The sequence below is a fragment of the Chrysemys picta genome, chromosome 19 (genome assembly GCF_011386835.1).
Source record: "Chrysemys picta bellii isolate R12L10 chromosome 19, ASM1138683v2, whole genome shotgun sequence".
Taxonomy (NCBI): Eukaryota; Metazoa; Chordata; order Testudines; family Emydidae; genus Chrysemys; species Chrysemys picta.
The window spans coordinates 23,046,419-23,058,720 of NC_088809.1; the positions used below are offsets into that span (position 1 = coordinate 23,046,419).

Consider the following 12,302-nt stretch of genomic DNA (forward strand, 5'->3'; position numbering starts at 1 on the left):
GTTTCTGTTCTGAGGATGCGTATCTTGGCTCTTGAAATGGGTAAGTAGGGCCCCATGGTGTCTTCTTGAGTTCAGACAATGAGCTGTCATTTTTCCTGTGGACTAATTGTTTTCCACACTAGGATTGTTTGTGGTACAAATTTGAGCCGTTTTTCATTCCAATTAATCTTTTGAATCTTTTACTAGCTGACTTGCGGATCTTGTAACTTCTTTAGTTTCATGTGTGTGAAGTATGCTGGATAATTTGATCTCACCCACAGGCCTCTTGCAGACTCCTTGTAACAGCAGCTTACCTCTCCCTAGTGATGAGGCACATCTGCTACCTCAGTTTCTCCACTATCGGGGGAAAGGGATAGCTCAGTGGTTTGAGCATTGGCCTGCTAAACCCAGGGTTGTGAGTTCAGTCCTTGAGGGGGCCATTTAGGGAACTGCGGTTAAAAAAAAAACTGTTTGGGGATTTGTCCTGCCTTGAGCAGGGGGGTTGGACTAGATGATCTCCCGAGGTCCTGTCCAACCCTGATATTCTATGATCAGTGGTCTTCTATGGGCTTGTACATTGCTGTGGTGCTCTTGACCCTCTGGTTAAAAGTTAGTCTCTCTTCTGGGGACAGCCAAAAATCCAACTAAAGAAATAAGTCCTTCCAGCCCTCTCTGGGCTCTGAATAGCTCTGACTCCTCCTTACCCTTCCTAGGGCACTTTTGACTTTTTGTCGTCCGTGCAGGAGTATATACCCATCACCCATAGGTAGGACTTTTCTGCTCTGGGTTCTGGCCCAAACCACCTGCTTCACTTTCTCTCAGCCGTTTCCTACATGACCTGCTGTTTGTCAGTCTGCTGCCTCTGGAGAGTCTCACTCCACTCTCTCTCAGCACCTCCTGCTCCCACGGTCTCTTCTCTGCTGTGTGGAGGTCAGTGGAGTCTCTGTTGATCCTTTCCCAGGCCCCACTTCCTGGAGAACCTGCTAGCATAGTGCTGCTCCTGCTAGCTTTCTTTTCACTGAGCACAGGCTGCCTTTTATAAGTAAGTCCCAACAGGCCTGGCTGTCAGTCACGTGGTCTCTGGACTCTGTCCAATGATCTGGGTGGTAAACTAGGCACAGGTGAGGCTGGACACAAACACTCTTATAGGGCTAGCTCACCCTGTGATACTACCGATGTTTATATACCTCTTACCTGAGTGAAGGTCATTAAGTGTCACTCAACACATTTTTCCTGCACTACTGACTTTTCTGTTACACGTCAGTTTACTGTAGTCAATGCAGGAAGCATCCACTATAAAGCTGAGTTCCAACTTCCAGTCAAGCTCCCATTTTCAGTTGCTCTTAATGTTTTCAAACACATTTTGGTAGGAGAAATGTCATGGTTGGTGTTGGCTAAAGAAGGGGTATGGTGATGGGGACTGTTCGAAGTGGAGGATGAAAATTTGAGCAAAAATGTTCAGTTTTTATGTTAAGTGGACATGGGAAAAATAATTTTCCCCCATATATTCTAAACACACGTTTTTCTCTCTGAACACTTAAAGTCTAAAACTAGAAACTTGGTACTTGTTCTATTTGGAGATCTCATTTATATTAATGAAGTAATCAAGGTTTGAAGAAAGAGTTTGACTATTTTTAAAGGTTTGCAGTTTTAATCTGGGGCCCCACAAATGGTTTGCTGGCGGAGGGTCCCAGCCTGACTTACCTAGACGGTTATTTGGGCCAGTGCTTGTAGCAGTGATGGTGAGGGCATTTGTGGGGGCTGGGGAGCTCTCATGGATGGGGACAAGAAGGGGGAGCATAGATATTCCCCAGTCTCGTTTGTTCATGGAGGGTGTCCAATGGAGAACAGGGCTAAGGGGGGGAGAAAGGAGGGGCCGGGGGGCAGCTAACGAGGGGGATATGGGGATTATATCTAGCCGCCCACTGCCAGGGCCTCTGAGCTCTGTGCCAGAGCTTTCCCTTTGTTTAAAAAGTACGCTCTCTGGTAGCGGGAAGAGCTGGGTCAATAGGTGAGCTTCGCAAGCCCCACTGCAAGCAACATCTATGGGAGAATTCGAACTCTGGCTCGACCATGCTGCTGCTCAGCAGAGGTGCAGAGCACTAAATCTCTAAAATACACAGAACAAAGAAACTCTGTGCTGAACCATTTTTCTCTGCATTGCAAACCCACAGGATTTTAGTCTAATGCTTTATTTGCCTTTTACAGGGAGAAATGGATACTAAGAGATGTGGATCTGTGTTAATATCTAATTTAGCCACAAGTCTGAAGCCAAGATATCACTTTGCTGCATTGGAGAAGACCCATTATGAAAGACTTCCTTATAGGTATGTAAGACCTTGAGAAACCACTCTTATTTTATAAGAAAGTTTGGTGTTCTAGCACGTATGGGAAGCAATTCTAAAATTATAATTTACTGAAGCCGCATGATAGTTTGTAGGTACCTTAATTTATTCCAGCGTACACCCTGACTTCATCTCAAGCATATTTTTTGGCCATAACCCCCATCTACACTAGGAAGTTGACCCACTGCTGATAATAAATGTCAGCAATACATCCCTATGAATTTGTTACAAATAGAATAACTGCTACTGTGGATTTCACAAAACACGTTTCCTCACCAAGAGGTCACAGCAGCATTCTACATGGTTGGAGACAGATGAAGTTAGGCAGACTGGCCACCACAGGGAAGAGAAGCAGGACGAATTCCACACACCTAGTAGTTCCTATCGATACCAGATCCTCATTGTGGAAACTATGAAAGATACTTTCCCTTGGGCCTGCTGGGCCCAAGGGAAGGGAGAGATGTATTTGGCACTGGTGAGGCCACGTCTGGAGTATTGCATCCAGTTTTGGGCCCCCCCCTCTACATAAAGGATGTGGACAAATTGGAGAGAGTCCAGCAGAGGGCAACAAAAATGATTAGGGGGCTGGGGCACACGACTTGTGAGGAGAGGCTGAGGGAACTGGGCTTATTTAGTCTGCAGAAGAGAAGAGTGAGGGGGGATTTGATAGCAGCCTTCAACTTCCTGAAGGGGGGTTCCAAAGAGGATGGATCTAGGCTGTCCTCAGTGGTGGCAGATGACAGAACAAGGAGCAATGGTCTCAAGTTGCAGTGGGGGAGGTCTAGGTTGGATATTAGGAAAAACTATTTCACTAGGAGGGTGGTGAAGCACTGGAATGGGTTGCCTAGGGAGGTGGTGGAATCTCCATCCTTAGAGGTTTTTAAGGCCCAGCTTGACAAAGCCCTGGCTGGGATGATTTAGTTGGGAATTGGTCCTGCTTTGAGCAGGGGATTGGACTAGATGACCTCCTGAGGTCTCTTCCAACCCTAATCTTCTATGATTGTATGTATGGAACATATGTGTGGGTGGCAGCTCTGTCCAACCTATAAGAATACCAAGCTTACCCACAAAGAGTTCTCCAATTTTCCAAGGAAGACAGACAATCCTTGTTGGGGATTCAGTACTCAGAAGAACTGAAATAGTATTCTGCAAGGGACAGGAGGACAACCGGAGAGTGTGCTACGTTTCCAGAGCCAAGACATGAGATGTTAATCTAAGATTGAATAAGCTTTTTAAGTCTACGGGGAAGGATCCATTGGTGATGGTTCAAATTGGCAGTAACAGCACAGTGTTGGGAGATATCTCAGAGATAGTAGATGACCTCAGTGAACTCGGAGCATGCTGAAGAAGAGTGTCCAAACAATCTTCTTTGAGATCCTTCATATCCTATGTTCAAAGGAAGGCAGAAGAGTCTGGATGTGAATTGCTGGGTAGGAGAGCTTTGGTTTTGTGGAATATTGGTCCATGCTCTATGGGGAGAGGGGCCTGCGTAGCTTGTATAGCCTTCACCTCCAATCTCCTGGAGGACAGGCTAGCTAACTAGCCAGGAGGGAGTTAAACTAATAGTAAAAGGGGATGGTAAAAAGAGGGAAGATCTGAGTCCTTAGAACAAAATTGAGATGTTGAGAACTAAATTAAGCAAAGAGGCAAATGACATGAAGAGAAGAAATTTTTGAATTGAATTCTTGACATTTTCCTAATTCTTGGAGCCTGAGTAACAAACAAGAGGAACGGGGATTGCTCATTTATGAGCATAAATTTTATCTAGCTGATATAAATGAAACCTGGTTGGATGATTCATAAAATGAAATGTTAAAGCCAGTGGTTATAACCTATTTGGGAAGGATTGTGCGAGCAAAAGGGGAGTGGCTGTGTGTGTGTTGGGCGGGGGGGACGATGGGACGGAGGATGGCATAACTTTTTTCCGAGTCACTGATAACTCAGAAGAAAATGATCTTGATTGCTTATGGATCTATGTCCTAATATATAAAGAACAAGACGGGGTATTAGTTGGTCTCTACTACAGGCCACCAAATTACCCATGGAACAGGATGCTTGCTTCCTTACGCACCAATCTACAATGTGTAAAGAGAAGAGAAAAATGTGTGATCATGGGGGGACTTAAGTTTGAGTGACATATGCTGGAGGTCTTATGCTACCAATCCTTGGATTTTGTAAACATTACAAATAACTAGGGCTGTCGATTAATCACAGTTAACTCACGCGATTAAAAAACAATCGCGATTAATCGCAGTTTTAATTGCACTGTTAAACAGAATACCAATTGAAATTTATTAAATATTTTGGATTTTTTTTACATTTTCATATTTATTGTATTCTGTGTTGTAATTGGAATTAAAGGATATATGTTTGATTACATATATTTGCACTGTAAAAGTGATAAAAAGAAATAGTATTTTTCAATTTGTCTCATACAAGTTCTGTAGTGCAATCTCTTTGTTGTGAAAGTGCAACTTTTTTTTGTTCCATAACTGCACTCAAAAACGAAACAATGTAAAACTTCAGAGCCTACAAGTCCCTCAGTCCTACTTCTTGTTCAGCCAATCGCTAAGACAAACAAGTTTGTTTACATTTGCAGGAGATAATACTGCCCACTTCTTATTTACAATGTCACCAGAAAGTGAGAACTGGCATTTGCGTAGCCAGCATTGCAAGGTATTTACGTGCCATATATGCTAAACATTCGTATGCCCCTTCATGCTTCGGCCACTCTTCCAGAGGACATGCTTTCATGCTGATGACGCCAGTTTAAAAAAAAATGCATCAATGAAATTTGTGACAGAATTCTCCCCCAAAGAGTTCAATGTCCCCTACTCTGTTTTACCCGCATTCTGCATATATTTCATGTTATAGCAGTCTCGGATGATGACCCAGCACGTTTGTTTTAAGAACACTTTCGCTGCAGATTTCACAAAACACAAAGAAGGTACCAATGTGAGATTTCTAAAGAAAGCTACAGCACTCGACCCAAGGTTTAAGAATCTGAAGTGCCTTCCAAAATCGGAGAGGGACGAGGTGTGGAGCATGCTTTCAGAAGTCTTAAAAGATCAACATTCCGATGCAGAAACTATAGAACCCAAACCACCAAAAAGGAAAATCTCCTGGTGTCATCGGACTCAGATGATGAAAATGAACGTGTCGGTCCTCACTGCTTTGAATTGTTATCAAGCAGAATCAGTCATCAGCATAGATGCCTGTCCCCTGGAATGGTGGTTGAAGCATGAATCTTTAGTGCATCTGGCATATAAATATCTTGTGACACCGGCTACAAAAGTGCCATGAGAATGCCCGTTCTCATTTTCGGGTGACTTTGTAAACAAGAAGCAGGCAGCATTATCTCCTGCAAATGCAAACAAACTTGTTTGTCTGAGCGATTGGCTGAACAAGAAGTAGGACTGAGTGGACTTGCAGGCTCTAAAATTTACATTGTTTGTTTTTGAATGCAGTTTTTGTTTTTTTTACAGTGCAAATAGTTGTAATCAAAAATAAATATAAAGTCAGCACTGCACACTTGGTATTCTGTGTTGCAATTGAAATCAATATATTTGAAAATGTAGAAAAAAAATCCAAAAATATTTAAATAAATGGTGTTTAACAGGGCAATTAATTTTTTTTAATCGCGCGATTAATTTTTTTAATTGCTTTATAGCCCTACAAATAACAATTTCCTACCTCCAAAAAGTGTTGCAATCAGTACATGGGAATTCTACATTAGATCTTATCTTAACAGATAAAGAGGAACTGATCACAAAACTTAATTTAAGGTCAGTTTAGGTACAAATGATCATGATTTGATCATTTATAATGTGCAAGCAGAATAAAGTCCAGACCAGGAATATATATATACTTGGTGCTTTAATGGGGCCCACTTCACAAAGCTATAAACAATTATAAGCCAGATCAGCTGGGAAGAAATTTTCATCAGATAAATGTGAATGATAATTGGGGATCATTTAAGAACACCTTCCTAGATGCCCCAAAAGCCACAATCTCACAAATGAGAAGGAAACCTCTAATGGTTATTTAAAGGGGAAGTGGTGAAGGCAGCTATACAAAATTAATAAAATAATATATAACAAATGGAAGAAAGGGGAAATTTATAGTAATTAATATAAATCTGAAGTTAGCAATTGTAGAAAATTAAAAAGGAAAGCCAACAGACACAAGGAGGAATCTATGGCTAGCGGAGTTAAGGATAATAGGAAGGAGTTTTTTAAATCTATTAGGAGCAAAAGGAATCCTGACAGTGGCACTGGTCCATTGCTGGATAGAAATGGTAGGATTATCAATCATCATGCAGAAAAGGCAGAAGTGTTTAATAAATATTTCTGTTATGTATTTAGGGAACACACGTGACACAGTCCCATTTTATGTGATCATAACACTGCATTCCACTAGTATTTCTGGAGTCTTAAACAGAAGCTACTAAAATCAGACTTTTTTTTCAGCCAGATCACTTCCGTCCAAGAGTTTTAAAAGAGCTGACTGAAGGGCTCGCTGGACTGTTAATGCTGATTTTCAATATGTCTTAGAGCACTGGGATAGTTCCAGAAGACTGAAATAAAGTTAATGTGTAACTTTTGAAAAGGGTAATGACCTGTCAGTTTGACATCAATCCTGGGCAAGATAATAGAATGGCTAATACAGGGCTTGATTAATAAAGAATTAAATGAGGGTAATGTAATTAAAGCAAATCAATATGGGTTTTTGGAGGATAGATCCTGTCAAATTAACTATCTTTTTAGATATTATACATTTTGTTGCTAAAGATAAGTTAAAGATAACTCTAAGGTGTTTGACTTGCCACTGCACTACATTTTGATTTTAAAAAATTAGAATGATATAAAATTAATATGGCACATGTTAAATGGATTAAAAACTGGCTAACTGATAAGATTTCAGAATGTAACAGTAAATGGGGAATAGTCATTAAGCACGTCTATGTGCAGCAGGGTCCCTAGAGATTGGTTTTTGGCCCTACGCTATTTAACATTTTTATCAGTGACCTGGAAGAAAACATAAAAGCATCACTGATAAAGTTTGCGGATGGCACAAAACTTGGTGGAGTGGCATGTAAGCAGGTCTCTGCTTGGTAAACAGGGCTCAAGGAAACAATATGCATTTTACTATGCATGCCATCCTATCATCTAGGAACAAAAAACATAGGCCATGCTTACAGGATGGGGGACTCTGTCCTTGCAAGCAAAGACTCTGAAAATGATTTGGGGATTGTGGGAGACAATCAACTGAAAATGAGCTCCTGATGTGATGATGTGTCCAAGAGAACAAATGAAATCCTGGGATACATTAATTGGGGAATCTCAAGTAGGAGTAAAGAGGTTATCTTACCTCTATATTTGGCAGTGAGGCTACCACTACTGGAATACTGTGTCCAGTTTTGGTGCCCACAATTGAAGAAGAATGCTGATAAATTGGCAAGGGTTCAGAGAATAGCCAGAAGAGTGATTAAAGGATTAGAAATGAAGGAAGTGTAGAATTAAGCACGAGGGTTTATTCCGCACAGCACTGGCGGAGTGTCCCTTTGCTTATTAGGCTCAGTGAGACACTGCTAAACAACTGATTACAATAGATTATGTAGGGTGCCAATGGGCGGAGAGAAGCAAGTTCCCGAGCCCCTGGATAGGTTCTAGCAGCAAGACAAAATTAGCACAATAAGCCAATAGTCTAAAAGATTACATAAAGGCTCCGCCCATAGCTCGGGTTAATATGTTTGCTAGTACACAGGTGTTATCCCTCAAAATTCTCCTCTTGCAATGTGTAAGTTAAATTCTGATTTCAGGTCCAGAGAAATGACGGTGGCTGTTTCCAGACAGGATGGCCCACAGGTACATTCCTGGAGGGTTTAAAGCAAAAAGAACAGTAAACAACAATGACAATCGTGTATGGTTTACCACTGCATTTCTGCAAACTAGGATTGGCATCTGTAAGGGAGGATGCCATAACTCCTATCAGATGTTCCTAGATGTGTTTGCTGATCAATTCCTTCATCAAGTAGTAGCTGAACCGACGAGGGGGGAGGCCATTTTGGATTTGGTTTTGGTGAGTAGTGAGGACCTCGTTGAGGAAATGGTTGTAGGGGACAACCTTGGCTCCAGTGATCATGAGCTAATTCGGTTTAAACTAAATGGAAGGATTAACAGAATTAAATCAAAGACTAGGGTTTACAATTTTAAAAAGGCTAATTTTAATAAATTAAGAGGACTGGTAAGGGAAGTGGATTGGGCAAACATATTAAAGGATCTAAAGGCAGAAGATGCCTGGGATTATTTTAAGTTAAAGCTGCAGGAGCTGTCGGAGGCCTGTATCCCAAAAAAGGGAAAACGGTTAGTAAGCAAGAGATTTAGACCGAGCTGGATGAGCGACCATCTCAAAGGGGCGATTAGGAAAAAACAGAAAGCGTACAAAGAGTGGAAGAGGGGAGGGATCAGTAAGGAAACTTACCTTATCGAGGTCAGAGCATGTAGAGATGGAGTGAGAAAGGCCAAAAGCCATGTAGAGTTGGACCTTGCAAGGGGAATTAAAAGCAATAGTAAGAGGTTTTATAGCCATATAAATAGGAAGAAAGCAAAGAAAGAAGAAGTGGGACTGCTGAAGACTATAGCTGGAGTGGAGATTAAGGATAATCTAGGCATGGCACAATATCTAAACGAATATTTTGCATCGGTGTTCAATGAGGCCAATGAAGGGATTAGGAATATTGGCAGCGTGACAGAGGGGGATACAGGAGGGGGGATTACCGTATCCGAGGTAGAAGCCAAACTTGAACACCTTAACGGGACTAAGTCGGGCGGACCGGATGATCTTCATCCAAGAATATTGAAGGAACTGGCGTGAGAATTAGCAGGCCCCTTAGCGATAATTTTTAATGAATCTTTAAACTCGGGGGTTGTTCCGTTAGACTGGAGAATAGCCAATGTGGTTCCTATTTTCAAGAAAGGGAAAAAAAGTGACCCGGGTAACTACAGGCCTGTCAGTTTAACATCTGTAGTGTGCAAGGTCCTGGAGGAAATTCTGAAGGAGAAAGTAGTTAAGGACCTTGATGTCAATTGCAATTGGGACAAATTACAACATGGTTTTACCAAAGGCAGATCGTGCCAAACCAATCTGATCTCCTTCTTTGAGAAAGTAACAGACTTATTAGATAAGGGAAATGCAGTGGACCTAATATACCTTGATTTCAGTAAAGCGTTTGATACTGTACCGCACGAGCAATTATTGGTTAAATTGGAAAAGATGGGGATCGATATGAAAATCCAGAGGTGGATAAGGAACTGGTTAATGGGGAGACTGCAGCGGGTCGTACTGAAAGGTGAACTGTCAGGTTGGAGGGAGGTCACCAGTGGAGTTCCTCAAGGTTCGGGTTTGGGACCGATTTTATTTAATCTATTTATTACTGACCTCAGAACCAATTGTAGGAGTGGGCTGATAAAGTTGGGAGGTATTGCCAATTCGGAGGAGGATCGGGATATTCTGCAGGGAGACTTGAATGAACTTGTAAATTGGAGTATCAGAAATAGGATGAAATTTAATAGTGAAAAGTGTAAGGTGACGCACTTAGGGATGACTAACAACAATTTTAGTTACAAGCTGGGGACGCATCAGTTAGAAGTAACGGAGGAGGAGAAAGACCTTGGAGTCCTGGTAGACCGCAGGATGACTGAGTCGACAATGTGACATGGCGGTGAAAAAAGCCAATGCGGTCTTGGGATGCATTAGGCGAGGTATATCTAGTAGGGATAAGGAGGTGCTGCTTCCGTTGTACAAGGCACTGGTGAGACCTCATTTGGAGTACTGTGTGCAGTTCTGGTCTCCGATGTTTAAAAAAGATGAACTCAAACTTGAACGGGTACAGAGAAGGGCCACTAGGTTGATCAGAGGAATGGAAAATCTGTCGTATGAAAGGAGACTCGAGGAGCTCGGGTTGTTTAGCCTAACCAAACGAAGGCTGAGGGGGGATATGATTGCTCTCTTTAAATATACTAGAGGAATAAATACCAGGGAGGGAGAGGAATTATTTCAGCTCAGTACTAATGTGGACACGAGAACGAATGGATATAAACTGGCCGTGGGGAAGTTTAGGCTTGAAATTAGACGAAGGTTTCTGACCGTCAGAGGGGTGAAATATTGGAATAGTCTTCCGAGGGAAACGGTGGGGGCGAAGGACCTGTCTGGTTTTAAGATTAAGCTAGATAAGTTTATGGAGGGAATGGTTTAATGGGATAACATGATTCTAGTCAAATGAACAGTGTGCCATCGCTGGTAAATAGTGTCAATGGCCAATGAGGGTCTGGCTGGAGAATCTTGCCTACGTGCTCGGGGTTCTACTGATCGCCATATTTGAGGTCGGGAAGGAATTTTCCTCCAGGGTAGATTGGCAGAGGCCCTGGAGGTTTTTCGCCTTCCTCCGCAGCATGGGGCAGGGGTCACTAGCTGGAGGATTCTCTGCTACTTGAAGTCTCTAAACCACAGGATTTGGGGACTTCAATAGCAGAGTCAAGGGAAAGGGTTGGGACGGCTTTGCGGCCTGCATAATGCAGGAGGTCAGACTAGATGATCATAATGGTCCCTTCTGACCTTAAAGTCTATGAGTCTGTTCTGCTAGGCCTCTCCCTGAACCCTGGTCGGCATTCGGGGAGTATGTACCGTTATCTCTTCCTGAACCAGGGAGCAGACTTTAAGGCTCCTCTTAGTGAGTTATGTGCCTATAACTCGTGATAAGCCTCCCAATTACTGCTCTCCACCTGGAGTTATGCTGTCTCCGCTTATTTTATGTATAGTTAAAACAAACAAGGTCATCTGATTATCCCAGCTTTCTTTAGCCTTGTGTTGTCCATTGTTAACTAGGCTTCAGACCAAGTCGTGGAATTTGGGTCTTTGTGAAAGGTTCTTAACAGAGACTGTGGTCAAGATCTTACATACATATTATTGGGATTTTGGCCCTTCAAAAAAACATTCCTGATAGTGATCGACTCAAGGAGCTCAGTTCATTTAGCTTATCAAAGAGAAGTTTAAGGGGTGACTTGATTATAATCTTTAGGTACCTACAAGGGAACAAATATTTAATGATGAGTTTTTCAATCTAGCAGACAACAGTATAACATGATGCAATGGCTGAAAGCTGAAGCTAAACAAATTCAGACTGGAAATCAGTCAGACATTTTTAATGGTGAGAGTAACTAACCATTGGAATAATTTATCCAGGGTCGTGGTGGATTCTCCATCACTGAAAATTTTTAAATCAAGATTGGGTGTTTTTTTGTGGCCTGAGTTACACAGGACATCAAACTACATGATCATAATGGGCCTTCCTGGCCTTAGAATCTATGAACCATTACAGAAACCCTGAGTCAGGGAATTGTTTTAACAGTTATAATTAATAATTAAACAATATTTGAGGCTGTTTTCTGTCTCCAGTGTAATAATTGGACCTGTAAATAAAAATGAAGCCAAGTCTGACAATGTGTTGGCCCAGGATCGAGTTAAAATACTTAAATATCCTTTATCTCTGCACTCAAAAGTGGCTTTTATTCAAATGTGCAGGTCTGATAAGCTTCTGCCATCAGAACGTCTCATCTGTGGACTCAGGTTTAATTCTGGAGCATGCTAAGCATTTTGGCCCGAATCCAGCAAAGCATTTAAGAATGTGCTTAATTTTAACGCTGTGAGTCATGTCATTGATACCACTGGGAGTACTTGTGTGCTTCACGTTAAGCACAGCGTAAGTACTTCGTTGGATCAGAGTGAAAATACTCAGCACTCTGTAGAATTGAGCTCCACATACCCACATCTTTATGCCATTCCTCAGGCAACTTACTTTGAAGAAAATCCAGCAACAGTTACAACAGGCTGTATATTTGATTCCCTGGCTGGTTTACTCCTGAGGGCATTCTGTGCCAAAAAATTAAAAAATATTTTAAAATTCTGCAAATTTTGTCA

At 41.9% G+C, this 12,302-nt stretch overlaps 1 protein-coding gene across 5 annotated transcripts in view; it reads left to right on the forward strand.

The window, feature by feature from the left end:
• Positions 1–12,302, forward strand: part of CWF19L1 (CWF19 like cell cycle control factor 1) — a 57,664-nt gene that overhangs the window by 13,166 nt on the left and 32,196 nt on the right. For 4 of the 5 annotated variants that reach the window (XM_008176710.4, XM_024113160.3, XM_065573294.1 and 1 more), the window contains exon 6: positions 2,188–2,306. In XM_008176710.4, coding sequence (XP_008174932.2) covers positions 2,188–2,306 — 119 coding nt within the window. Of the gene's footprint in view, positions 1–2,187; positions 2,307–3,415; positions 3,755–12,302 lie in introns of all 5 variants that reach the window. The other variant, XM_042846160.2, reaches the window with a different exon arrangement.